At 50.0% G+C, this 26,614-nt stretch overlaps 1 protein-coding gene across 1 annotated transcript in view; it reads right to left on the reverse strand.

The window, feature by feature from the left end:
• The window catches only part of DENND11 (DENN domain containing 11), a 37,981-nt gene extending 15,651 nt beyond the window's left edge, over nucleotides 1-22,330 (reverse strand). Inside the window, 5 exon segments of the mRNA XM_037514584.2 lie at nucleotides 1,289-1,442; nucleotides 7,494-7,652; nucleotides 8,747-8,846; nucleotides 22,073-22,174; nucleotides 22,177-22,330. Of these exon segments, the coding sequence (XP_037370481.1) occupies nucleotides 1,289-1,442; nucleotides 7,494-7,652; nucleotides 8,747-8,846; nucleotides 22,073-22,174; nucleotides 22,177-22,330 (669 nt within the window).
• Nucleotides 22,331-26,614: the final 4,284 nt, after the last annotated feature.

Genomic DNA, 26,614 nt, shown 5'->3' on the forward strand with positions numbered 1-26,614 from the left:
CAAGAGACCGTGAAGCAGAGACCCACTTAAGGCCAGCCTGGGTTCCTGACCCCCAGAAACGGCAAGAGAATAATATCGGGGGTGATTTGTGATGCAGCAGCAGGTAACGAAATCGCTGCCCGCACTGCTGGTCTTTAAGCTCCCTTGCTCCCTTCTGCACTTCAGCCTTCCACGTCCCACTCCAGCTTCCTGTCGTGAGTTGGGTTTTCCTGACAACAAATTCCACGGTCTCCACAATTTGATTCTCACCTATTTTTCTAAACTTTCCCCTCCGGACAGCTGACGGAAACGTTCAGTCCCCGCAAGTGTGTGTGCTCAGGTCGTGAACTCGCCTGCTGCTCTCCCCAGGCCACATCCCGGCAAGGGTGGCAGAGGGGCGGGAGCGAGCCCTGGCTGTGCACCAGGCCCTCATTAGGCCCAGGCTCCCTCCCCCTCCAGCCGGCTCTCAGGACTTAAGCAAGTCCCTGAGCCTTTACAAACCCAGTTGCCTTTATCTGTAAAATAGGCATGAAAAAAGGCATTCGAAGGGTGCTGTGGCTGCTGGAGAATGTCTAATCACAGGAGGAGCTGACGGGGTGATGGGCTGTGGCACCACTGCCACTCAAGCCCCCTGCACCTGAGTGCACAGCCCCCCTTCAACGGGCCGGATGCTCCGGGGACCACTCCTCTTCCAGGAAGCCTTCCTAGAGTCCTCCCTTCACTCCTGGCCCCACTGGGGCTCAGCTTTCTGCTCACAGTCATCTCTGTTCCCTCCTCACACTCTGCCTGGGTGTCTCGTTAACTGTACACAAGCATATTCTAGCACAGAGCAAAGTTCATCAGGAAAAAATACACAATAAGATAATCAGGAGGGAGTGAGACGCTCCAAGGTGAACAGGATGTAGCGTAAACAGATGCTGATGTAGAACCACGTGCTGCAGAGACTAATGTCCCCGCTTCAATAAAACGCGTAAAAATATTTATCAAGGTTATCGCGGGACAGGAATTTCACACCTGTCCATCAACTCGCCCTCTCTGTTTCGAGTGGCTGGCTTGAAACTATCTGAAGCAGTAACACAACCAAATCCATCCGTGCGCATGAACTGGCCGGCCTAGCAAGAATGACTGCACTGGGATTACAGAATTTTCTAGAAAGCATACTGCTGCCTTCTGTTTTAAGAAAACCCAAACGCCGAGACCACATCCCAAAGCAGCCTGGGGCATGAGTCCAAAACGTGCATTCTTTATTCCATTAAAAAACAGTCATCCGAGAACAGCACCCAGGACAGAGAAAGAGCAGGCGACCCACCTTCATCTCGGGGTACATGTAACGGTGGATGGAGGGCAGCCAGTAGACGGGGGGCAGGCTGCCGCCTCTCCCCGGCCCCGGGTGGAGCACCCCTTTCTTGTCCTCGTAGAAGGCAGCCAGATGAGAGTAATGTCCCGGAGTCTCCAGCTGGTGTCTGCACGGCACACAACACACAGCACAGTGGGCAGGGCTGCCTGCCCGCGGGGCTGACGCCAAGGGTCAGGGCCCATGCGCCCTAAAGATCTCTAGGGTCCTGTTGAGCTCGCCCTGGGTGGACGGGGGCTGAAAGCAGGCCATCTCCCAGCTGGCGCCGTTGGCCTGCCCAAACTCTCTCACAAACTGCTCAGAGTCCACCCTGCCGCTGGCCGCTGGCCCGCCAACCCCTCTCCAGAGGGACTCCAGCTCCCGGCGTCAGCGCCACGCTGGCCGCCTCTTCCCCGTGAGCTCTCGGGCAGGTCGCTCTACTTTCCTCCACCTGCCTTCCTTGTCCTTCTCCTTCTCCTTCGTGCAGACACCCGCACCTCCTCAGTCTTACTGTGAGGAGTCAGTGGATGAAGCAGAACAAGTGTCTGGCACAGGCTGGGGCACCTTTCAGTCCCCCCCAGAAGATGAGGGGCCTCCCTCCCCGGCTCTCCTGCAGCACCCAGCAGGCTGGGGGACAGCCGGCAAGTCGGGGGACTCGGGGCAGGTGAGACCTCGGGACACGTTACACTTTAGAGGAAAAAACCAGCTTTATACCAGCAGAAGACGACTGGGAACGGCTCCCCCCAAGAGGCAGCGCTCTCACGTCACAGTTCTGCACATTCCCTTTTACGCTTTGCCCAAGGAGGCAGTTTCGGGATAGCGCTGGGCGTGTGTGCGTGTGTGATCACGATCCTGTCTCTCCTTCTGACAGGTGTCAGGTGGTGGGCGGAAAAGCCACGTGACCATGGGGTGTGAGACGATTCTGAGAAGGGAGATTTCAGACACTCGTCGGGGATACGTGGTGAAAGTTTGATTATCACTAAGTGACAAAGATGATTGAGTTCAGAGGTGCTTCAGTGAGGACCTAATTTCCCTAAAAAAACCCCCAACAACAACAATAAGAATCGTTGAATAGTATTTTAATACCATATGTCCGACATGAATGGGGCGTTATCCAGGGCACTGTATGAAATGGAATGATTTTTCATTTGATTCGCCTGTTGATTTGCTACTCAGCTGTCTTTTCCATTTGATGATATTAAAAATGCTGCACATGGGGCAAGATTCTAGAGCAAAGCTCCCTGGAAGAGCAGTATCTTAGGCGAAAAGCTAGCTTCTCTGAAAGCCTAAGATCTCACCGCCATGGAGCAGAAGAAGGCAATAACAAAGAATATAGGCTATGAACAGAACAGCAGCTCCCGGATAAATGTCAAACAACAGTCGGGGGGAACCCTCAATATTTAAACAGACTGTTGACTTTGCAATAAACAAGACTGCAATAAACCACAAACATAAATTAAAACAAAGCTGACGTTGTTGGAAGACCTTTAGACATGATGCAGAGGTTGGTTGGTCTTCAAAAGGAGATGCAGAAAGAGGCCTTCCTGGAGATCTATTTAGAAGGACGTAGCCGTTAAGAAACCACCAGGTCATCTACGGACACTGACCAAGACACATGACATGGGAAGGCCTGCAGTGGCTGAGCTCACCGCACTGTCTCTTTCTTTCCCTCTGCTCTTTCCTATGAGTCCCTTCAGCCCTCTTCAGTCACCACGCTGGAAAACCCTTCTTCAAGGGCTCGAAATCTAGGAGCCATAAAAAGATCAGCGCATTCAAGGAAGAAAATCATCTGCATGACAAATAAGCTGTGTCAAAAGATGACCAAGTGGAGACATTTTCAGTCTGTGTCACAAAGGACAAATCTCCCCATTATACAAAGAACTAGAAATCAGGAAAAGGCCAGCAACCAATCAACATTTCTCAGAAAAGGAACTGCAAATGATTCAAATCTTATTTATTTTACCCATTTGAGTGCCAAGAATCTTATTGTTGAGTTGGAGGGAACAGGCCTGCCTGCCTCACCACTGGGTGTGAAAAATGGTGCAATCCCCATGGAAAGCAATTTGACCGTATCTGTTATAACGACAAATCCATCACCCTTTGAGTTACCGGTTCCATCCCTGGAAATTCAATGTGCGTATGTCCTGCTCATGTGTGAAATGATATTGTTCATGGATTTTCAGAGCAGCAAGAGACTGGAAGCCACCGAATGTCTATCAATAAGACACTTGATAAAGAAGGTCTAGTTCTTCTACGCGGGACATGCAAAACAACCAGAAGCGCTAATGGAGAAACTCTGTGTACTGATCTGAGCATATTTTCTCTCATATGTATTGAATGAAAAAGGCAAGATGCAAGACAACATGTATACATGTTGCTGCTTTTTGTCTGCAAAGGGAGGAAATAAAAACATTTATTTGTATTTGTATACACACACATACACTGACTGTGGAAAGACACCTGAGGAATTAACAGTGACTACTGGGATTACTGAATGGATGTGGGAACTGGATGAAGCGTTTTTCATTTTATGCCAAGGGTGAAAACTGTTTTCTTCCTTTAGTTAAGGGCTGACCACATGGCCATCCAGTTAAAGACATTTCCCAAACTTCCTGGCTGCCAGTTGTGGCTGGTAAGTCAACCAGCCAAAGGAATGGGAGCAGAAGCACCCATTCGATTTGTGGGAATTCTGTGTCCTTCCCTGTGACAGTGACCTGGTGATGGCGAGTCCATTTCTACCATGGGGATGAGGGCGATCAGGATATAAGACAGAGAGACTTGGGTCCAAGGATTCTCCAGTGGGACAGAACCACCACCCATTCCAGACTGCTTCCTCCCGGCTGTGCTTCTGTCTTGTTTGAGTCACTGTGGTTTGGGTCTCTTTGTTACAGCTACTGGACTTGCACTCAAAAAATGATACCTTGAAGTGATACAGTATGAACGCCACACTGTAGCACTGGCTTAGCAGCTGGCAAGGGAAGGCATAAGGAAACAGATCTTGAAGTCTGGACAGCAAGGAAACACTTGTTATACTGTAGCCAAAAAGAAAAATAACTGGGAGGGTAGGGCTTGTGTCATCTGAACTAGCAACTTTAGGGGAGGCAGTTGGAAGTAAAACATTGATTGCTCCTTACTGTTTTTAGTGGGCTCCTCTAATAGTAAGGTGAAAATAGGCAAGAATTGGCCAGTTTGCACGCAAAACTGGAAGGAACTGCAGCCTAAGGGCGGTGTGTTCTGAGTTCTGCAATAGAAATTGAGTCTCCAATCATTTGGGACCTTGCAGGACTGGACAAATAATTGCCCCTCTACTCCAGAAGCAGGACAAAAGAGTTTCTCTCAAATCCTCTATGAAGCTCTCTTGGCCAGACATGATAAGCTTTGGAGTAGACCTCAAGATAGTCGTCATTAAAATGAGGGAAAGATGGACAGGCCAGGAACACAGACCAGCAACTAATCTACAATATACGGACTTTAAAATTAAGACCCAGATGAGATCTTTGTGAGTGGATACTTTTACTGGAAACCACAGACAAGAAACCTGTTCAGCTTTGGAAGGATCTGGTATTGTCATCTGCCTGGCCCATGAAAGAGTGGGGCTTCTCAACCTTCAAAGAAACCACTAGATCCTCAAACCTACGCCAGCAGAAAACATGCTGGAAAGCCATACAGCCTCAACGGAGAAGCACAAAGTCCTTAATGCCCACTTCAGAAGTGCTTTATGGGAGAAAACGCATAAAGAAGCTGGACAAGGGGATTCTAGAGAGCAGAAAGGTTTAGACAAGGTGTACACGGCCCTCCAGGACAAGCAGTCTGCATCCCCTCTCAGCAGAATTCCATCACTATGGGGGACTAGTGACTCTTACATGACAGAGAATCTTCTATCATCGTATCTTGGGTCCTCTGTTCTTGCCTTTTACCCAGTAACCTAACTTACAGCATCCAACCTTATAAGTTTGGGCTTCTGAACCATGAGAATGTACTGCTTATTCAGGGAATTTTCTCAATAGGAATAATTGTTTTCAAGAGTCAGAATCCCAATGTACAGTTTTTTTTACTCCATAATGCTTCTGAGATGCAAAACTGAGGAAACATTTCAAATACAGAAAATGACATGCATACTGGTGTTCACCACAGTCCCAACATGTAGGGAAGCCATTAAAAAAATCACACTAAATGCTCAACCACAGGGAATAATCAGGTCAATTTATGGGACAGCTCCAGCATTACAGAGCCATTAAAATCACCATCAAAATGACAAATATGGAGGACAATGGAGAGAAACTGTGTATGCATACTGGTGCTCCTGGGGAAAAATAAATGGAATGAGAAAGCTGAATGTTTTATCATAAAAGGAAAGGTTCCTGAAATAAAAAACAAGACTTATCTGAAGATTAAAAAGGACAAACTACCCCTCCCCATCTCTCCCCCCCAAAAAAAGTTCAGCCACACCACAGAGGAAGGCTCTACAGGTATCGAAACTGAAGAGACTTCTCTGAAACAACCAGTATCAGAACACCCAGAGCAGCATTTATAGCATCCTTAAAGGAAGGAAGATTCTAGAATCTGAAGTAAAGAGAGTAAAGTAAGTTAAGCACACACGATCTCAGAGAAGACGGGACCAGTGATACTTCCATGGAGAAAGAAAAGTGCTTGATGGCAAAATCCAACCAACCTGGTAATAATTCAAATCAAGAACTCGGGGAAGGAGGCCTCCCTGGTGGCGCAAGGGGTTAAAACGCAACCTATGAAGCTGTCTGCAGCCACTGCAGTGTGAGTTTGATCCCCAGCCAGGGAGCTACCCACATGGTGCAGCAGACCTCTCCTGACTCTCCTGCTGCTCCCCTCAGCAGCGTATTTCGGCCATCCGCCTGTTCTGCTCCCCACTCTGTCTCTGGTGAATCCTTTCACCCCCACACCTCTGGCCAGTACCCCAGTTCTTGTATGTATAAATAAATCTTTAAAAAATAAAGAACTTGGGAAGGCAGCCCGCCAGTCAAGCCCTACGTGTGACTGTCAATCTGTAATCGTAGACTCTAGAGCTGTGGGGCTGATGATTACAGAACTAAGCGCAGTAAGTCTCACAATCTATAAAAACTGGTTTGTGCAATGGGAAGAAGAGCTGGGAAGACATGTCTTCAAGGTAATACTAGACTCCGTCTGTCATTGAAACACAATCTAGAACACCAACCACTAAGACTCATGTGCCTCAGTGAATATGTCCTGAAAAAAAGAAGAAAACCCTTTTCAAACCCCTTTTCCTTAACGCTGGAGGAACAGTTCACAAAATGATTATCTTATTGTGAAAAAAAAAAAGTCATGTATAGTTTGACAACTCCTTCAGCGTCACTTACCCTTCTCCTCTGTCATAGGCAAGTAAAATTAAATTTGTTATATTTCATTATGGTAGTCTAGTGCTTGATTAAATTAAATCTTCAAAAATTTCAATCCTACTTTTATAAAATTATGTCTATTTTAGAGTGACAGCTGCTAAATATTAACAATGGAGATTTTTGTTAGGATTTGGGAGATTTTTAAAATTCATTTATACTTTTATATACATTTTTAAATGATAAGCATATTCTTCCCCAAACAATGAAGCTCATGTTCTTTCAAAGACGATAATCAAGAAAAATTATGTTACATAAGAATTAAAATAATGATACATTTTTAACACACACACCAAAAAAGAGACAATTTCCTAAAACAATGCTTCAGGGATTAAGGATAGATATTTCCCCTCTCAGAATCGGAAATGAAATTAGATTCCTTGCATAATGAAGAATAAAAGAAATATCTAATAGTGTGGCTTCTGGTAAAAATTCCCTCCCGATTACCCCAAATAGCAGGTGCTTGTTTAAAAGAAGTTTAGAAGCGCCTACCTGGGCTAGGATGGAGCTGCTGCTTATTTTATTATGAATTACTGATGCGTGTCAGCCATTATTTAATGAAACAATATTAAAGACAAATGACTTAATGAAACGAAATGAAAATGCTAACAGAAACCGAAAGCGACAGCGCCCCCCGCCCTGTGAGATCATGTAGAATGACTATGTGGGGGGCTCGGAGAGTCCAGCAGCCGAGTCCTGCACCGTGGCCATGGACCATCTTGGGAAGGCACCGTCTGGGCTCCCCACCACCCCCAGAGGACTGGCCCCCGACCCGCTGGGCCGCGATCACGTACCGAACCTGGTTCTCCAGGAAGTGCATGTAGCGGTAGAGCAGGGTGTAGGATGGGGACAGGATGCCCACGGACTTCATGCGCGCGCCGCGCTCCAGCTCGCTCTCCACCGGCATGTTGGCGAAGCAGGCCAGGCCGAAGAAGGGCCCCTTCCGGAAATAGCTGCAGCAGACCACAGCAGGCTCGACGTCGGCAGTGGGGGACACGTTTTGAAATGGGGGGCAGGCAGTTTTGTGGTGCTTTGTCTTTGCCTATGAGAAGATGCAGCCCCAACCCAAAAAAGCAGCCATGCCCGAGGCTCTGCAGGGGAAATAGCTGCCTGCAAGCAAATTTTTGGACCCTCAGGGACAATTGGTCCAGGCCACTGCGCCTCACAGAGGTGACAGCAGAGGCTCTAGGACAGTGTGGACTCGCCAAGGGCGTCCAGCTGGGGCCGGGGCTTGGTCTCTGGCAAGCTGGCCACACTGCCGGGCCCACCTCGGTGTCTGTCTCCTGCATAACAGCCCATGACTTGATGGGAGAACCAAAACTGAGCTCGTGTCAGGCCCAACTAGGACCAGCTCTGGTTGAGGCGTGTAGACAGTGTCCGCCCTTCCTGAGTCTCTCATGTTGAACAGAGGACATGACCAGGCGGCCCCCTGGTTTCCTTCCCCTTTCTCACTCCTCTATCAGTCTCGTTCCAGGCCAATGAGGAGAATGCAGCCACGCCTGCACCCTGAGCTGCTCTCTGCTAGCGCCTCCTTGCAAGCCTTGGTTACACAGGACTATAAATGAGCCTCCCTTAAAACTGGAACTTCCAGCTAAACTGGAAGTTTTAGCTCATAAATATCTAAATTAGCCCAAACTGAAAACCCAGTCATTCCTGGAGTGAGGTCCGATCACTTCTTGGAGAGAGACCCTCTGCCATCATAGCAGCTCTTCCCTTTTTTGGATCATGAAACTCACTGAAAACCTAATGGAAGCGAAGAACCCTATTGCGAGAAACTTAATAGAAGCCCCAAACTATATATATTATATTATTATTTTTTTTAATTTTATATATTTCTCACATCATTTTTCATTTTTGCACAATGTATGCATTTTCATCCTGGTTATAGTCCCCATATAATTCCCACCCCCCTTGTTTTGCTCCTACTCCCTCCCTATACATTGTCAGGGCGTTGACACACACCTCTTGCAGATCTGCGGGGAAGGCACTGGGAAAGTGTGTGGGGAGAGGAGGTGTGCAGAGAAGACCTGCATCTGGGGGTACTTACATGAAATCAGACTGAACTTTATGGGACCCACTGGCCATAGACTTGAACTCAACCCCTTCAAGGTCGACATCCTGAGGCAGGCACCACTCCACCACGTTTCCTGCGGGAAAGCAAGGACACGCGTTAAAAGGTGCAAAACCACCTGAAGCTAAGTGCCTAGGGCAGGGCTGAGCTCTGGTGGCCTCCCCCTGAGTATTGGCCACTGACTCAAACCCGGGTCAGGAGGCTCAGCTCATCGCCCCCTACTGGCAGAGGGCGGGCACGCAGCCAGGGGCTCTGTGACCTCTGCCTTCAAGTCAACAATTCCCCTTCCAAGGAGCGGTGGACTTTGGCCCTGACAGTCACTTCCAAATCTCCTTCCTCTTGTGGCTTTAATTCCAAATGGATGTTTTTTATCCTCAACCCCCATTTGCTCATCCTGTATTTTCCTTACCCCCTGAGATCTTGCTTCCTGTTCTTTCTACAGCCACCAATGACGGACAGATCACAAATCCCTTTTATTTTCATTGACTTCTATTGTGGCATTTAATAGCCCTTCAAAAATTTTGCCTTTTTGTTCTTGACTCCCACGACAGACACTATTTTAGCTCTCTGCCTACTTCTCTGATCTGTGCGGCACTGCTAAGTTTCTCATCTCTTCCCAAATGACTCCCTGCTTGAAGGCTCACATAGGTTCTTTGTTTCCAGAATTTTGGAGCTTATTCGCTCATCATTAATGACTGAGTTCTACTGAGCTAGACATTGGAGCTACAAAGTCAAGTAAGACATAGTCCCTTCGTGAAGGGCCCACACAGAAAAGACCAGAAAGAAGTGTCGGCGAGGATGTGGAGAAAAAGGAGCCTCTTACACTTCAGGTGGGAATGCCGTGTAGGGAAAAGGAAATGAAGGATTCTCAAAACATGAAAAATAGATTTACCATATGATCCAACAATTCCACTCCTAGTTATCTCCCTGAAGAACACATACACAAAAACCCCACTAATTTGAAGGGAAACCTGCATGCCTTGTATACTGCAGTACTACTTACAATAGCCAAGTGGTGGAAACAACCTAAGAGCCCAACAAAGATGAGTGGATTGGAGAGAAAGATGTGGTATAAATACATAATGGAATGCTACTCAGCTATTAAAAAGATAGATGGGAATCTTGCCAATTGCAACAATATGGATGGAACTGGAAGGGATTAGGCTATGCCAAATAAGTCAGAAGGAGAAAGACAAATACCAGATGGTTTCACTCCCATCTGGAATATAAAGAATCAAAAAAAAAAAAAAACCCAAAAAACAAAAAGGGGGCAGACAAAACTAAACCAAAACAAACTTTAGAAACCTGGCTGTAGAATGGAGGCTTCGAGGAGGGCCTAGTGGACTGTGGTGGTGGGTTATGGGTACTTTGGTGGTGGGTATGGTAACACAGATCTGAAAAGATGTGATCCTACACCCCTAAATCATACATGGTGTTGTAAGCCAATGTTACCTCAATTTTAAAAATTCAACAACAACAAAAAAGACATAGTCCCTGACTTCAGCATATGGATACACAAAGAGACCGGCCATTGCAGTTCAGAGGGCAAGTGCTATGGCGGAGGATGACGGGTGATTTTATAATGTAGCAATGACAATCCATCAGACTGGGGAAGTCAGAGAACTGAACAAAAGCAGGCTTGAGAGAGTGTTCTCAACATTTTTCAACATTTTTTCAAAGTAAAAATACCAAGTTCCTTGTGAGATTTCACTTCAGCACAAACTTCTCATCGATACTTGAAATCCTATGCAACTAGGCATGTTCAACACAGCAGTAATTCCAGACAGCGCTGTTTTCAAATTCGGTGGGGCAGTAGAGGTCTCCATGTCTGGTCTACCTGGTCACAACCCAGCTCCAAACACAGCAGACCTCAGAGAGGCTCATCTAATCCCACATTCCATAGCCCTGGGCACTTGTCAATAGTTTATATCCAAGAGAAGAATCATGAATCCAACCAAGTAATCATTGAGCTAAAATAAAAAGCATGAACAACAGAAATAAGGTTAGTAAAAACCAGAAAGGTTTGCGTGCTGTTGTGTCCGTCAGGGTTAAAGACAGGAAAAAGTATGCTGCATCCTGAAAGAGGGAAAGGTAGGCATAAGGGTAAGGTTTTGAGCACCAAGTGCCCCCACATGCTTGTATGCCCCCCTTACCATCCACCCATGTCTCCTGCCTCCACAGTCCAGTGGCTTTCTGCATCAAGACACCTAGGGGATTTAGAAACTTCCTCCCCAGATCAACAGAACCCTGATCCTTCCTGCATGCCTTGTGGCTGATTCTGCAGGTGAGCCCCAGAGGTCAGTGCCTCTGCTTGGTCCTCTGTGTACAGGTCCTAACCCTTCATGATGGCAGCAAAGCACAGCCTGTGGCAGAAGGCCAGTGTCAACACAGCGCCCTCACCTCAGCCACCTAACCAGCATCTACTGTCTGGATTCCCTCACACCGCTCCTCACTGGCTTCTGCCGCTCTAACTTAGCTTCCTTCCTCAAGACTGGCCTGTCTCTAACTGCTCGAGACAACTTTAGATGAGTTAAACTTTGTGTTGAAGAATAAGCATCGAAAGTACGCAAATCTAAACTGCCCAGCTGACAGGATTATTACTGGATTCCTAGCTTGACTTCTAACATCACAAAGCAACTTTGCTGCTTTTGAAATTTACAGAGATGCAATCCTGGTTTGTTTTCTTTTTCTTGTCTTCTTCTTGCTCAGTATTTTTTACAGGACCCATCCATGCTGACGCATGTCACAAGCATGTGTTCATTTGCTATTCCCATCCCATGTATTAACAGTTGATCTATTTAACTGCAGGTGCACATCAAGCTTATTTCCAGTTTGAAGATATTACAAACAGCAATGCTATTAACTGCCCCGGCCCTGGACCTGTGTCTAGTGAGTGCATTGTGGCTTTGTAATGCATGGACCTGGGGGGCTCAACTGGAGTTCTCAGAACTTCTTCCTTTATGTGCTTTCAGCTTAGACTGGGAAGACAGAAGTCAAGAGGTGACCACATTGTGTTCATGTCGGAAAGCCTGCATACAGCCATCAGGCAGCTCACCGAAGATTGCTTATTTACAGGCTCCTGACCACAGAGGGTGAGGGTGGACAGCCGCAACCCAGCATGTGGATGCTGGATCCACCTCCGCCTGATCCTCTTAAAGTGTCTCTGACTCTTTAGCCAAGTGTGAGTTTATTTCTCACATCAGCTGCATCAGCTGCACCAGGAAACCAAGACCATTCGGGTTGGAGGTGCAGAGATGACCCAGGGCCCATTCACCCTCCCGAGTTCTACTTGTTCTCCTTCCCAATATTATGTTCTTCTTACAGCCAGTGGGCATCAAACGCAACCACCAGATGTGAGACAACAGTCTCACACACAGTCTAACCAGCTCCCCAAACTGTGTGAGATCACACGCCTGCAACCAAGGCCTCCATGTCTCCTTGCGGTTGTTTCTCTGATTAAACTCTGGCACACCACTCACTCTCTCCTGTGGCTGCATCCCTAGAAGCAGAACTGCCACAGACATTTGCATCACAGCACGCTGAGAAGCCTTCATTACTGATGCCCAACACTTTTGTTAATAAGGCTTCTGTGAAGACTAAAACTTTAAAAGGGGGATTTTAGACAAATTCTGTAACATTAAACAAAGACAGACACATTATTGTGGAACGTCCAGAGCCTTAAATATGCTGCTCTGCATTGTGGATCTGTGAGATCACACAGAGCTGAATGTTTCCAGAATTATTTGGCCAACAAACATATTTTCAAGGAGCATCAAGGGACTGACACTATAAAAGACTTTTTTTATTGTTTAGAAATGCTAGTATATAACAAGCTTCGAGTGAACCCTCACTATCCAGTCTTTCCCTCTTCTAGAAAATAGAACCTTCTATTGTTAATTTGGCAGGTGGCTTTCCAAACATTGATTATGGTTCTCAGGACCTTCCTGTAAGTAGGTGCAGCTACACAGGGAAATCCCGGCCGATGGGATGCAACCAGGGGGAGGTGTGTAGTTCCTAAAACAGGCCTTAAAGGGAAGGAGAGAAACAAAGTTAGAAGACTAACACAGCTTAGTATAAAAAACTACAGTGATCACGACAATATGGTGTTGGCAAAAGGTTACAGTAAAAAAATCAATGCAACAGAACAGAGAGCTCAGAAATAGACTCATACAAATAAAATCAACTGATCCGTGCCAGAAGTGCAAAGGAAAGACGATGGAGAAAAGGTTAAGTCTCAGAAAAATTAACTGAATTTAGAAAGTATATCTAAATATAAAATGCAAAATTGTAAAACTTCTAGAAGGTAACACAGGAGAAAATCTAAGTGATCTTGGGTTTAGCAGTGAGTTTTTATACATAATGCCAAAAGCATGATCCATGAAGGGGAAAAGGGCTCAGCTGGACATCATCAAAATAAAAAGCTTCTGATCAGTAACATGATTAGGAGAGTGGAAAGACAAGCCGCAGGCTGGGAGAAAATATTTGTAAAAATATATCTGATAAAGGGTTCATATCCAAAACACATGAAAAAACTCATAAAACTCAACATTAAGACAACAGCCAGCCCAATTTAAAAAAAAAAAAAAAATGAACAAACGATCTGAGCAGATGCGCCACCAACTCAGAAAAACAGGTCACAAATGGTCACATGAAAAGGTCCCCAACACCATGTCAATGAGCTAGTACTGCACAATATTATAGTGGTCAAAATCAAAAACTCCGAAAACACCAAATACTGGCAAGGAATGCCCAGTCGTGGCTGGTGGGAATGCAACCTCAAGACAGCCCTTTGGAAGACAGTTGGGCAGGTTTTTTTAAAATTTATTTATGCATACAAGAACTGGGGTGTAGGCCAGAGGTGCAGGGGGTGAGAAGATTCACCAGAGACAGAGTGGGGAGCACAACAGGCAGATCAACTGAAATACACTGCTGAGGGGAGCAGCGGGCGAGTCAGGAGGGGTCTGCTGCGCTGTGTGGGTATCTCCCTGCCCAGGGATCAAACTCGTGCTATAGTGGCTGGTGATCGCTTGATAGCACTGAGACTTTCACCCCCGTGCCACCAGGGAGCCCCAGTTGAGCAGTTATTTAAAAAACTAAACACACTTCTACCATAAGGTCTGGTGATGCACCTTCATATTTACTTCATGAGTTGAATTTATATCCTCATAAAAGCCTGCACGTGGATGTCTACGGCTTTAGTCCAAACTGCCTAGAACTGGCCGAGATGTCCTTTAATCTGGCAATGGATAAACCAACCGTGGACAGCCATATGGTGACTTATTACTCAGGACTAGGAAATGAACTATCCAGCCGTGGTGGAACTCGACACACCACAGAGTAAAAGGAGCCAGTCCGCAAAGGCCCCATACTGTATGATCGTGACCACGTGATATTCTGGAAAAGGAACAACTAGAGAGACAAGAAAAAGATCAGGGTGTAAAGTGGGTGGAGCACAGAGGCGCTAAAGGGCAGTTACACTGTTCCTCAGGATGCATGGCTACATAATACTGTACATTTTTCAAGACCCACAGAATACACAACAGAGTGAACCCTAAAGTCAGCTAGGGACATTAGCTGATAATAATGTATCGACATTGGCTCATCCACTGTAACAGAAACGCCACCCTAATGTAAGATGCTAAGAGGGGGAGTTGATAGGGGTGTACATGGGAACTCCCTGTACTTTTTTTAAAAAAATATTTATTTATGTATGCACATAAGAACTGGGGTACAGGCCAGAGGTGAGGAGGGTGAGAGGATTCACCAGAGACAGAGTGGGGAACAGAACAGGCAGACTGACTGAAATACACTGCTGGGGGGAGCAGCGGGCCAGTCAGGAGAGGTCTGCTGCGCCATGTGGGCAGCTCCCTGCCGGGGATCAAACTCATGCTGCAGTGGCTGTGGACAGCTTCATAGGTTGCATCTTAACCCCTTGCACCACCAGGGAGGCCCCACTCCCCACACTTTCTGCTCAGTTTTTCTGTAAAACTGAAAACTGCTCTAAATCTTTGTCAAATGTATTTAAAGGAGTCAAACGGTATGCAAACTTCCCAATATAAGACAAGTCTTGGGGATGTGATGTACAATAGGGTGGTTTTACGTAATGACACGGTTTCGTGTATATGAAAGCTGCTGAGAGTAAATCTGACAAATTCTTCTAACAAGAAAAAAAATCTTTGACAATATGTGAGGACGGTGGTAACCAGAGTTCCAGTCCTTTGCCATACCCACATCTACCAAGTCATGATGTCGTCCAATAAGGTAGATGAGTATATGCCAACTGCACCTTAATGAAAATGAAACATTAATTCTAAAAAGATCACCGGTGAATGAAAAGGTTAATGACCCGCGGGCAGTCGTAATGATGTGGTTATGTAGGGAAATGCTCTTCTTCTTATGAGACTGATACTGAAGTATGTAGACATGAAACGCGAAGGATGCCCACAACTAACTTTCAAAGAGTTCCGGGGAAAAATGCGTCTCTCTACATCATCCTGCCTTCACCCTGGCCAGGTTTGTTCCAAAGCAGCTGCTCAATGAGGGAACCGTCTGATTGCCGGGAATTTGAGGTTTGCCAGTGTGTGAGTTCCAGCACAAGGCTCACGGGGGAACGGTTCATGGGGCGTATACCCCGAGTGATGGAGGAACCCACAAGCTCACTCACACCTCATCAAACTTTCACCTCTGTTCAATGTGGGCTGAGCCGGGTGGTGTTGCTGCTGTTCCTGGAATTCAGCCTTCCACCCTCCTTCCTGCCCAGTGACTCAGCTCTACCTCTACCAGCTCCCTATGCAAACCCCAGCTTCTTTCAAAGGCAAGGTGCGGCCTTTTGAGTACTGATGCCATGTAAACCCATATAGCCCACTAAAGCGATATAAACCTGCCCTGCCATTTGTATGAGGTGCCTTATTTTATTTATTTATTTTTTAAGATTTATTCATTTTTAGACAAGAGCTGGGGTACAGGCCAGAGGCGTGGGAGGGTGAGAGCATTCACCAGAGACAGGGTGGGGAGCAGAACAGACAGACAGACCAAAAGCACTGCTGAGGGGGGGCAGCGGGCGAGGCAGGAGAGGTCTGCTGCGCCATGTGGGTATCTCCCTGGCCAGCTAGGAATCGAACCTGCCCTGCAGAGGCTGCAGACAGCTTCCTATCTTTTTTTAATGTGTCACCAATGTCTCGGAATGTGGGGCCCCTCCCCGCTCTGTTCCCGGATGTCCTGTGCCATTTACTGCTTCGTTTTCGTAGCCCGGTGATTTTAAGAGCGCCTCTGTCATGTGGTAACAGAACTGACTGCAAAAGGATGAAGCCAACGTGGCAAAAGGTAAACAAATTGGGGACGCTCAGAGAAGAATGGAGAGGTTTTGATGACAGTTTTCAACTTCGCTGAGGTCTAAAAAATTTCCACACACAAATTGGGGAACATACTTGAAACAACAGAGATGTGAAAAATCGTAAGACAATGCACCTAAATAGGGAACCGGAGTGGCCCCGAGGCCAGAGGTCATCCTTTCACAGAAACATCACACTTCTCAAAAACTGCAAGCCAGCTTACATAGGAAACTTGGAGAGACTTAAAGGAAGTGCTTTTGCAAAAAAAAAATCACAATCCTGGTGGAGTGTCATTTCATGCCAGGAAAACCTCACCCTGCACAGTGCCCGCCCGAGGGCAGTCTGCTCTCTCTGTCCCTGTTCCAAGGATCATCAGCTTGTGTTCCGGAACACAGCCAGGCGCTGGGGCCTGGAGGAATTCGGCAGCAGGGTCCATCCCAGGGGTAGTCAGAGTCGCCCTGCTGGGCCTGCCCTGGGCATCACAGGTACCTACAGGCCCTGCCTGCCTCCAGCAGCAAAGACAACTCTTGAGAAGGGTCCCCCGGCCCACGCAGGGAGCAGGCGTGCCGACTGTGCCATGTGCATTCCGCCAGCCTTTCCATAAATACAGGCATGACATAAGTTGGCAGCGCAGGGCTGGGTCATGTAAAGATAAATACATCCTGTTTAAGGAACTTGGACCAACAGACGACTGGGTTGGTCAGTGAGCCAGGGGTAGCCCGAGGGCCTGGCTGTGGACTTGGGGATGGTCAGAACTCCGGCTGTGGACTTAGGGATGTGAACCCCGTCATCTACCATACTGGCACTATGGGCTGATGCTGCGTAAGCTCCTATGCCGGGCGGTACACGCTCTGTCCTGTCACACACTGTCCTCTACTCCTGTCTAAATGAAATGCCCATACCCTGAGATATATTTGGCTTTCATCGGTCCCTGTTTCTCCAGGGAGAGCAGACATTAACTGCTCAGGTATCCAGAAAGAATGCTCTCGAACAAGCTCTTTGCAGTGGAAATGTGTGACTTTCCTTCTTCCTTCGCTCCCGGGGTTGTGTGGCCCCAGTCATGAGCACCCTCTCGAGGTCTTCATTTCTGAAGTAATGTCTGCAGCACATCAAGGGTGAAGCTTTGTACAATTTCCCCAGCCTCCCACGTGGCCCCAAGTCTTTCCAGCAGCTTCTTCCATCAGTAGGTACCTATGCCCTAATTTAATCCTGTCTTAGGAACAAAGGCAAGAATCCAGGGGTGCTCCAGGCCCCACCACCGCCTTCCTCTACATAATTACCTCAGTAGGGGGCCACTGAACCCCAAGATGGAGGAGACTTCAAAAGATGATCTGGTTCAGCCTCCAAAGGCAAAAAAGTAAACAGCCCACGTCACCTGACTTTGGGTGTTAAACACGCTTAGAACCACTTCAGGAGGACGAGCCAACGCAAAGGAAGAGGGAGCCGGGGAAAGGAATCCAGGTGGTGGCAAGTCAGCCATATGCCTCTCCGTGGCTGAATTCCAATGCATTAATTTTACATGGAAAAAAACTCTCCATTTCCCAGACCCCATATCATTTTCCACCGGACAGTGGCGTGGGGAAGGCGCCAGCAACAGAGACGGGCCGTGCCGGCTGCCCTCTCTGCTCTGCCCCCCTTGCCATGCCATTTAGGGCGACTTATCAGCTCTGGGCATCTGTTTTTCTCACTGGTGCAGTGAAGCTGGTTGGCAGAATAAGAGACAAGGTCCGGAGCCTCTAGCATAGTTCCTGGTACAGAGTGGGCACTAACTGGCAGGTGTTAGGATTCCCACTCTTACCCGCCTCAACACAGACTGAGAAGAAACAGAACTCACAGCAGATGGCGACCAGCTGATTTCTCCTTGCAAACCGCAAGGAGGTGAATCACCAACAGCCGGGAAAGCTTTGGCCAGCAGCTTATTAATGAAATTAACCACAATTGTGTTCCGCTGACATCTGATGGGAACTAGACAAATCTAGAGATGTGTTCCCCTTGGCCAGCAGAGCTGGCCGTGCCCATCTTGGAGCTGGCCATTCTAGGTCTGTCATTACATCTCAAATGTATGCACCCAGTTTTCCATTCCCATCCCTCCTGGTCGCTTTCCCGCCCACAGCCGAAGCCTTTTCTTATTTGCACAAGTCAGATGACCTGGGCGGCGCTCCAGGTTAACCTTGGACACCACACCCACCTCTGCTCTCACTGTGCCCCCACCATCTCCATGATTTCAAACACCTGTCTTCCGTGGGCTTCATGAGGATGCACGGCCATTAGAAATTAGTTGTGCGCGTTCGCGAGTACACTCACTTGACACAAATACAGCAGCATTTAGATGCACCAACTAAATAGGCGTGTAGGTGTAATCTGGATACCCGCTGGAGGCTGAGGGAGGACCAGGTGGGTTTTCATCCCCAGGCAGGCGACAGACATCTAAAAAACCCCAGCAGGTTCTTCTCCCCTCCACCAATTCCCTTCTCTTCTGAGCTGTCCCAGTCCAAACCCACACGGTGTGGCAACTTTCCCCAGACACGGTGACTCTGGGGAAACTACAGCAGCTCAAAGTGCATCTCTTATAAAGAAACCATCTACTGAGGCCGTCTCAGGTGTGACTTGGATGCCCACCTGCAGGGCCTCCTCACACAGCGGGCAGCTGTCATCCCCTCAGGCAGGAGCAGGCGGAGTAAGGAGGGAACAGGCTGATTTCCAAGGATGACAATAGAGCAGAGGAAGGAAAATTTTACTAGAAACCCAAAGAACAAAATAAAAAATCAAGGCCCTAAATAATGGGTTGGATACAATGGAAGAGCAACGGCCTGGCTGCCAACCTCCCTGGCCCGCCTGCAGTTAGCATCTGGGCCTGCTTTCAATAGGGGCTTTGTGGCCCAGATGGCCGGCGCTGCCGTCCTAGGCACTCATGTTCCAGAGAGAGCCTGTGCATGGGATCGAGCCCGAGAGTGTCCTGAGTCTCTCGTCCTCGTGTCAGTCTAAACCCAACCGCCACGGACTTGCAACCACGGGGCCAATGAAAATTACGTTCTTTATGCTTCTCCCCTTTTCTCTGATTCTTCCTCCCAAGGCCCAACCCAGCTATCCCAAACTGGTCCCTGAGCACATGAAGAACTGACCTTATTCCCATACACCCGACTGGCACCACTGGGTGTGCGTGCCCGTGCTCACGCACAGACCACTCAGCCCTCACACATGCACCAGAGCTGGGATTCCCCCTCCAGCCTCCCCCGCCCCACCCCCAGATCCACACACATGTACACACACAGATTTGGACACATGCCTAGTTCAATAGTTCCCACCCACAGCGTACAGGAAGACCAAGTACTCATGGCCTAGGCCGTAAGCCAAAAGGGAAAGTTTGGGGAGAAGGGAGGAGCCCACGGGGAAATGGAGGACACAGGTGGGAGGCGTGGGAAGACCACCGACAGCCAGGACAGGGAACACCAGCGCAGCGCTCCTGTGCACCGACTTCCTGCGATGTGCTGAGTTTGGTAAAGCAGCCAGGACTCACTGTACTGCTTCTGGCCACATGGGCTGAGGAAGAGCCCAAGTCTCGGTGGACTGAGATCCCACAGCAGTGCACGGCAGAGCCAAGGAACAAACACCAGGAGACAGAAGTCTGGCCCCCTGAGGCGTCGAGCTCTATGGGCAACCGCCTCTCCAGCCCTCCGCTTCCTCCGCCATCACACCAAGTTGGCGCCAGCACCCTCTGAGGTTGGTTTGGTGCTAACCTGTGAGGCCTGGGAGCCTGAGAACACCTTCGTTCATTCACTCACCCATTCCATCTTCTACTTTGAGATGTACCATGTAGTTCTGCCGTACATAGATACCATCAGAATGTTTCTCAAGAATGCAAAGTATTGTTTTGGACTGGGATACATGACAAGAGAGAGAAACAAATTTATGGGCAGGAAACAACTTCCATTCCAAAACAAACCAGCCAACTAGCAGCCAAAGTGTAAAACATTCTCCCTTACCCCCACCCCCTTTTCTCCTGTCCACTCCCTGGATAGATTTAATGATGAAAACTGAGGGGGCAGAGGGCCAAGCAGTGTGGTACACCAGAAAGACAATTCAGATATGGGCATTTATTGGCCAGTTAACATTTCCACCTTAAACCTCCCTGATCTGTTTGCTCATGCCCAAATTGGGTGTGTGAGCAAAGGACAGGGTGATGATTAGAATTCGATGAAACACCATTTTGGGAAAAAGCCTGCAGAAAGGAGGTATCCAAGCCTCAGTGACGCCTTATTTCCACACTCACCTGAATCTGAAAATCACCGCACGCTCACACCCTTGTGAGTACGTGCATCACCCACACGCTCTCCATAGACACAAATCTGCGTCAGCTGTGACTGACGGGCACCAGGCGGGTCCAGGCTCTGCCATGGCTTCAATTCTATCACCTCCACCTGTGGTTGGTGCCTTTTCTCTCCTTCCCCTTCGGGGTACCACATTGCCCCCACTGCTCTGTCAGCCCCTGCTGGTGCTTCCATTTTACTAGCTGCTCTTAAACACTTCCCATAAGGAATATCAAGCTGGCATCTCTTGGGCTGTGGCGGATGAGGCATAAGGAATATTATTAGCAACAAAGTATTTGGTTTTTATCCAGCAATAAGGAAGGGTAGAAAGTGTTTTTCAAGCTACTGGTATCTGGGAGTCCCAGCCATATGGGAGTCAACCAGCAGCTGTGATGAGCAGAAAATGATTTTCTGAGGAATAGGAAATCCCAGGTTGCACTGCACTGGAGGAAGGATCAGGACTATTGCATGAGCGCACAGGGGTGTCTTGGTGGTGATTTAACATGAAGTTCAGAGGGTGGGTCACCATCAAAAAAGTTTGCAAAGCTTTGGCAGTGGGCCAGGGAGGAAGTCCTAGTCAGAAAGGTCTAGTCTCCCCCCACTCCCTGTGGCTAAGTCTTCCTGAGTCTTGCCGGTTTACCAGCCCTGACCCAAGTCAAGTCACCCTGCCCGGCCGGCCGCATCTCCTGCCACCTCCCAACCCCCACCTCAAGATCCGGGCCTCTTCCCTCCAGGGCACCCACCCACCGAGCTCTTCACCAGGGGGCTCTACGCCCCTCCTTGGGGGCCCAGGAAGGGAACTCCTGGAAGGGGAAAATCTTTTTCTTCACTAACAGGCGCTGCACATTCCAGCAATTTCTTTGGCCTTCCGGACAAAAGCCACACCTGGGCTCTCCAGCGCGGGAGAGCCGCGCAGGCAGCGCGCCCCCCTCCAGGACCCAGGGCAGGGGGCGGGTCGCGACACCCCCTCGCCCCTGCCCGCCGCCCGCGCGCCCCGCGAGCAGCCCCGTCCCTCACCTCCGCAGCCCCGCGCCGCTCACCTCCCCAGGGCGCGCGCGTCCCGGGGGCTAAAGGGCGAGCGGGAAACCCTTTCAGTTCTGCAAAGACCCCGGGAGCGCCGGCCCGAGGAGGCTCCCACAAGCGGGCTCCGGCTCAGTCCCCCTCCCGCCCCGGGGCTCCCGCCCCCACCCTCCCAGTAACGCAGCCGGAGAAAGTGAACTTGGCGGCTCGGAAAGTTTCGGCGCCGGCGGAGGAGCGGGCGGGGGGCGGCCCGCGGGGAACAGGCAGCTCCGGGCGGCCTCGGAGTTCACCTGGGGGGCGGCCCGCCTCTCCCCGGGAAAAGCCTTCAGCCCTGCGGGCCAAGAAAACAAAAGCCAGTGTGCGGCGGCCCCGACCCAACCCTCCCTCCCCCGGGGCGCAAACGCCGCGGAGGGGGCGCGAGGGGGCGCGGGCGGGGGGGGGCGCGAGGTCGCGGCGAGCGGGGAACAAAGCCGGGGGGCCCGCGCCGGGACCCCGCGGGGGCACTCAGCCCTGCTCCGAGGTGCCGCGCGGGCGGGGTGGGGGTGCAGGTGTGTGGGTGCGGGTGCGCGCGCAGCGGCCCCTCCCCGCCCCCCAGCGCCCGGGGACGACCCTCTCCGCGCCCCCGGCCCCGGAGGGGCTCTCACCCGAGCGGGGGTCGAAGGTGACCACGAACACGGCGACCACCTGGTCCTCCTCCACGTCGCCCAGCGGCAGGCGCCCCGGCTGCAGCAGCACCTCGGAGGCCCCGGCGCCTCGGGCTCCCGCCTGCCAGGCGGCTCCGCGGCCGCCCGGCCCCGGCCCCAGCCCCGGCCTCCAGCCTGCGGCTCCGGGGCGGCCGGCGGGGAGAGCGCGGGGCCCTCGGCCCAGCGCAGCAGCGGCGCCGCGTCTCCCCGCTCCACCATGGCGAGGCGAGGAGGAGCCGCGGGCGGCGAGGGGCGGGCGCAGGGGCGGGCTGCGGGAACTCCCCTCGCCCCGCGCCCCGCGCGCCTCCGCGCGGGCTCTGCCCGGCCCGCACCTGCCCGCGCGCCGGGCCCCGCCGCCCGCCCGCCCGCCCGCCGGCCTGCCCGAGGGGACCCCGACCCCGCGGGCCTGCGGGAGAGGCGCCCTCCGCGGGCTCCGCCGAGCTGCACGCCGGGCTCCAGACTACAGGGCTGCAAGGGTGTGCTCGAGAGCAGCCCCCGGCGCGCAGCACCTGCTCTGTCTACCTGTGCCGGGGTCGCGGTGCTTTCTCGCTTAGGATTCCGTGGGCATCTGTCCCCCCGTGAATGTTTATGCGCCACCATTACTTTGAAAGCCGCTGGTCACATACCCCATGACAGATGCGTGTTACATAATCCCGGATGTGTGGCCAGAGCTACGCGTGCCGGGAGCTGAGCCTAAGAAGGGAGTCTTGGCTGTTCCAGGAGGTGGGGGTGCTGGGGGGGGGGCTTGCTATTTGGTCTAGAGCAGTTGTGGGGTGTAACCCAGTCTGATGTGCCCCCGAGTGAGCTAGGCAGCGCCTGGGTCCTCCCACCCATTTCAGTGACTCAGGGCTTCACAGCGTGGAGGTTGAAAGCAGAATAGGGATTCTTTAAGGTAAAGTGTTGGATAAATAAATTTTTGATTGTTAGATCATAGATCATGGCCTGGAAACAGCAGCCTTGGGCAATCACTGGTTATCTCCTTGGGAAGGGGGATACATCATATTTTTATTGGAGGACACGTAGGATATGAGGATATGAATCTTTATAAACACCCCCTGGGTAGCAAGTCACATAGATTTCCCCTGGGGCCTTTTGAGAGCAGCTCACTGCTGGGACCTGCTGGATCTTGGGTGTTTGAACAAGTCTCTCTCCCCTCCTGGTTCTCCCCTATTAGTATAGTGTTTACTTAACCCTACTTCTTCGTGTTTTTTTTAAAGATTTATTTATTCATGTATACAAGAACCGGGGTACAGGCCAGATGTGCGGGAGGGTGAGAGGATCCACCAGAGACAGAGGAGGGAACAGAACAGGTAGACTGAAACACACTGCTGAGGGGAGCAGTGGGTGGGACAGGAGGTCTGCTGCGCCATGTGGGTATCTCCCCGGCTGGCCAGGATCGAGCCCACCCTGTGGAGGCTGTGGACAGCTTCACAGCACTGTGCTCAACTGCCTGAGCCACCAAGGAGGCCCTACCCCTACTCCTTATTCCCACCCTCCTCTGAAAGAGTTACTTAGGCACCAGATTTTACATAGAGGAATGAGGCATTCAAAATTTTATTTCTAGGGCCTCCCTGGTGGGCTAGGAGTTACATCTCTGCTCTATCACCACTATGGCCTGAGTTGGATCCCTGGCCAGGGAGCTGACACACATGGCACAGCAAACCTCTCCTGTCTCTCCCACTGCTCCCCTCAGCAGTGTATTTCCCCTTAGAACAGCAGAGCCTATTCTGCTCCCTGCTCTGTCTCTGGTGAATCCTCTCACCCCCTGCACTTCTGGCCTACACCCCAATTCTTCTACGCCAAAAAAAAAAAAAATCAAAATGTTTTTTCTAAATATAAGATGGGGTTGTGGAAAATCCTTAATTCTGACATTCTCTTTGTCCCCCAAGGGGCTTGCTTTTCCTGATCTTTTGTGTGAAACCCTCCCACCCTAGCACCCCATGTTGAATACACTCAAGCTGTATATATACACCAGATAATAAGTCCATAATCCATCCCAATCAATATGTTATATGAACAGAAGACTAAAATGTCCAAACCCTCAAGCTTTTCCAGTGTTCACTATATATTGTTCCAGCTCACCAGCCACATGCCTGACAAGTAATAGAACATTTACCTGTCAACTAAGCAACACACATTTGTCAACTAAGCAAATGAAAACAGACATGTCTCCTACAGGTTATCTTATACACAGTAGGCACTCAGAAATGTTAATGATGCTGACACCCCTCTCGACACATATTCACAGTCTGAAAGAGGTTCTACCCCCAGCCATCAAATCAGTCTTCTGTGTCTTCTGGATTTCACTAGAGGATGTGTCCCGACCCGTGGGATTCGAGAGGCACGGAAGAGGGGCTGGGGATGAGATGAGAGGCTGACACACTTGATGAGAAGCTGCAAAAAAGGAACTTTATTTCCTCTCCGCCTACCCTTAAGTACCTGATGCTGCACCTGTGCTTTGCCTGTTCCGCATGCTTGGACTGTGTGGCTTTCTCTGGCCCTAGTGTCTCGTGTGCATCTTTTACTGGCTGCCTGTTAACTACATGCATTTCAAGCTACACAATGGCCTGCCACGGCCCCGGACATCTCCCCCTTCTTCATTTATGTGCGAACCTGGCCTGTCTTAGGTTGAGGCGTTCACAGTATCATCCTTACCCGTCATCGCAACTGCTGTGTCCGCACAGCAGCGCTGTCTTAGGTTGGCATGCCTGCAACGCCTTCTTACCTGTCATTGGCTTACAGGGCGCGGAGAGCTATGTTTATCCATATTGGCTCCTGCTGTCCAGGGGCCCGTTGCGTCTGCAGTGAGGCAAGGCGCAGGATGCGGCGGCGACACATATAGCGGACAAGAAGGCATTGCGCTATGACCAGGCTGCCCAACAGCACGGATGCCAAAAGGCCGAGACCACTCCAAACCTAGCAAAAGACATGGCTTTCGAAAGCCAAGACGTGAAGGTTCCAGGCTGCATTACTTCAGCCCTGGCGGAGTGGATCGTGACAACCTGTTTTGCCAATTGCAAGGTATGGTTAAGAAATTGCTGGCTCCAGGGGCCACGCAGGGCAGCATTAAGGCTTTGTACAACTGCTGATGATTATGCAAAACAACCGGCATAACACAAGAGTATTGGTAGGTAGGCATGCGTGCAATATGAGAGGTCAACATAAACATATCAATTTCTTCTTGAAGCAAGGCTATCTGCTGATTCAGGTTTAGCATCCTTGCATGAATATGATTGTTGAGTGCATTTTGGGTAGTTAATGCAACCACCTCCAACAACAAGGTATTGATGGCATTTGCAGTGGCCACAGAATTCGAGATGACCACTGCCGCTGTAATGCCAACATCCCTTTTGTTACGGATGATGACCGCTGTGGCCGGGTTGCTGACGTTGACTGGCAGCAGCAGTGTGCCAGGGATCCTCATGATCACCACCAGTTGTCCTCGCGACACGTTCCAGCATGATTGAAGCTGATATGGAACATCAGAACAATTCAGCTCTTCTTTTGCGGAGGGCGATGAATTAGTATCAGCATGTCTGCAGTCCAGTTCGCCTGAGGCAGCATCATCTGGAAGCGGAGGGCATTCGTGAAGTTCCAAACCCTGGTGACATTTGCGGCCGAGGAGTCAAAAGGAACAGAGGGAAGGCCGGTGGACAGGTTTGTGGCATAAATCTGGGGAAACATGCCACTATATCGATGGACAGGAAGCAGGAACGGCGGATGGCGTGTCACTGCCCAGCGGATCTCCCCCGACACCGTCACGGTCCGGGTCATCAAGAGCAACATCAGGATCCGCGGGTGTACAGGCTGCATCTTCATGATTCACTGGGGGCGGGGTGGGGGTGGTGGGGGTGGAGAGAAACCGGACCAAACGCGACGGTAACCAGATGGGACAGTCAGCCGACCTTCAAAACACAGCCGGCCTACCCGGAGACTGGTCCCTCAGCGATTCCCTCGTGGCCGTGCCCCACGTTGGGCACCACCTGTCCCGTCCAGTGGGACTCGAGAGGCATGGAAGAGGGGCTGGGGATGAGATGAGAGGCTGACACCCCTTGATGTGCTGCAAAGCGGAACTTTATTTCCTCTCTGCCTACCCTTAAGAACCTTATGCTGCACCTGCGCTTTGCCTGTTCTGCATGCTTGGACTGTGTGGCTTTCGCTGGCCCTAGTGTCTCATGTGCATCTTTTACTGGCTGCCTGTTAACTACATGCATTTCAAGCTACGCAATAGCCTGCCACGGCCCCGGACAAGGATGGTCAGGAAACAAAATGAATTTAGTGCTTAGAAGCTGGTGGGTGGGGGTCAGGTGTGTGTGAAGAAAAGAAGGATGGACGAGGCAGTGGAATTCAGAGACCTGGGATGATGTTATATTTTGAATGAGTACTCTTAGGGCCCCACTATCTATATTTTTAAATATAATTATTTTACTTCCCTCAACACCAAATACATTGCCCTATACAAATCTGCTATGTAAAATAGATCTATATTACAGAACTATATCT

The sequence above is a fragment of the Talpa occidentalis genome, unplaced genomic scaffold (assembly GCF_014898055.3).
Source record: "Talpa occidentalis isolate TD23 unplaced genomic scaffold, MPIMG_talOcc4v2.1, whole genome shotgun sequence".
In the NCBI taxonomy this organism is placed as follows: Eukaryota; Metazoa; Chordata; class Mammalia; order Eulipotyphla; family Talpidae; genus Talpa; species Talpa occidentalis.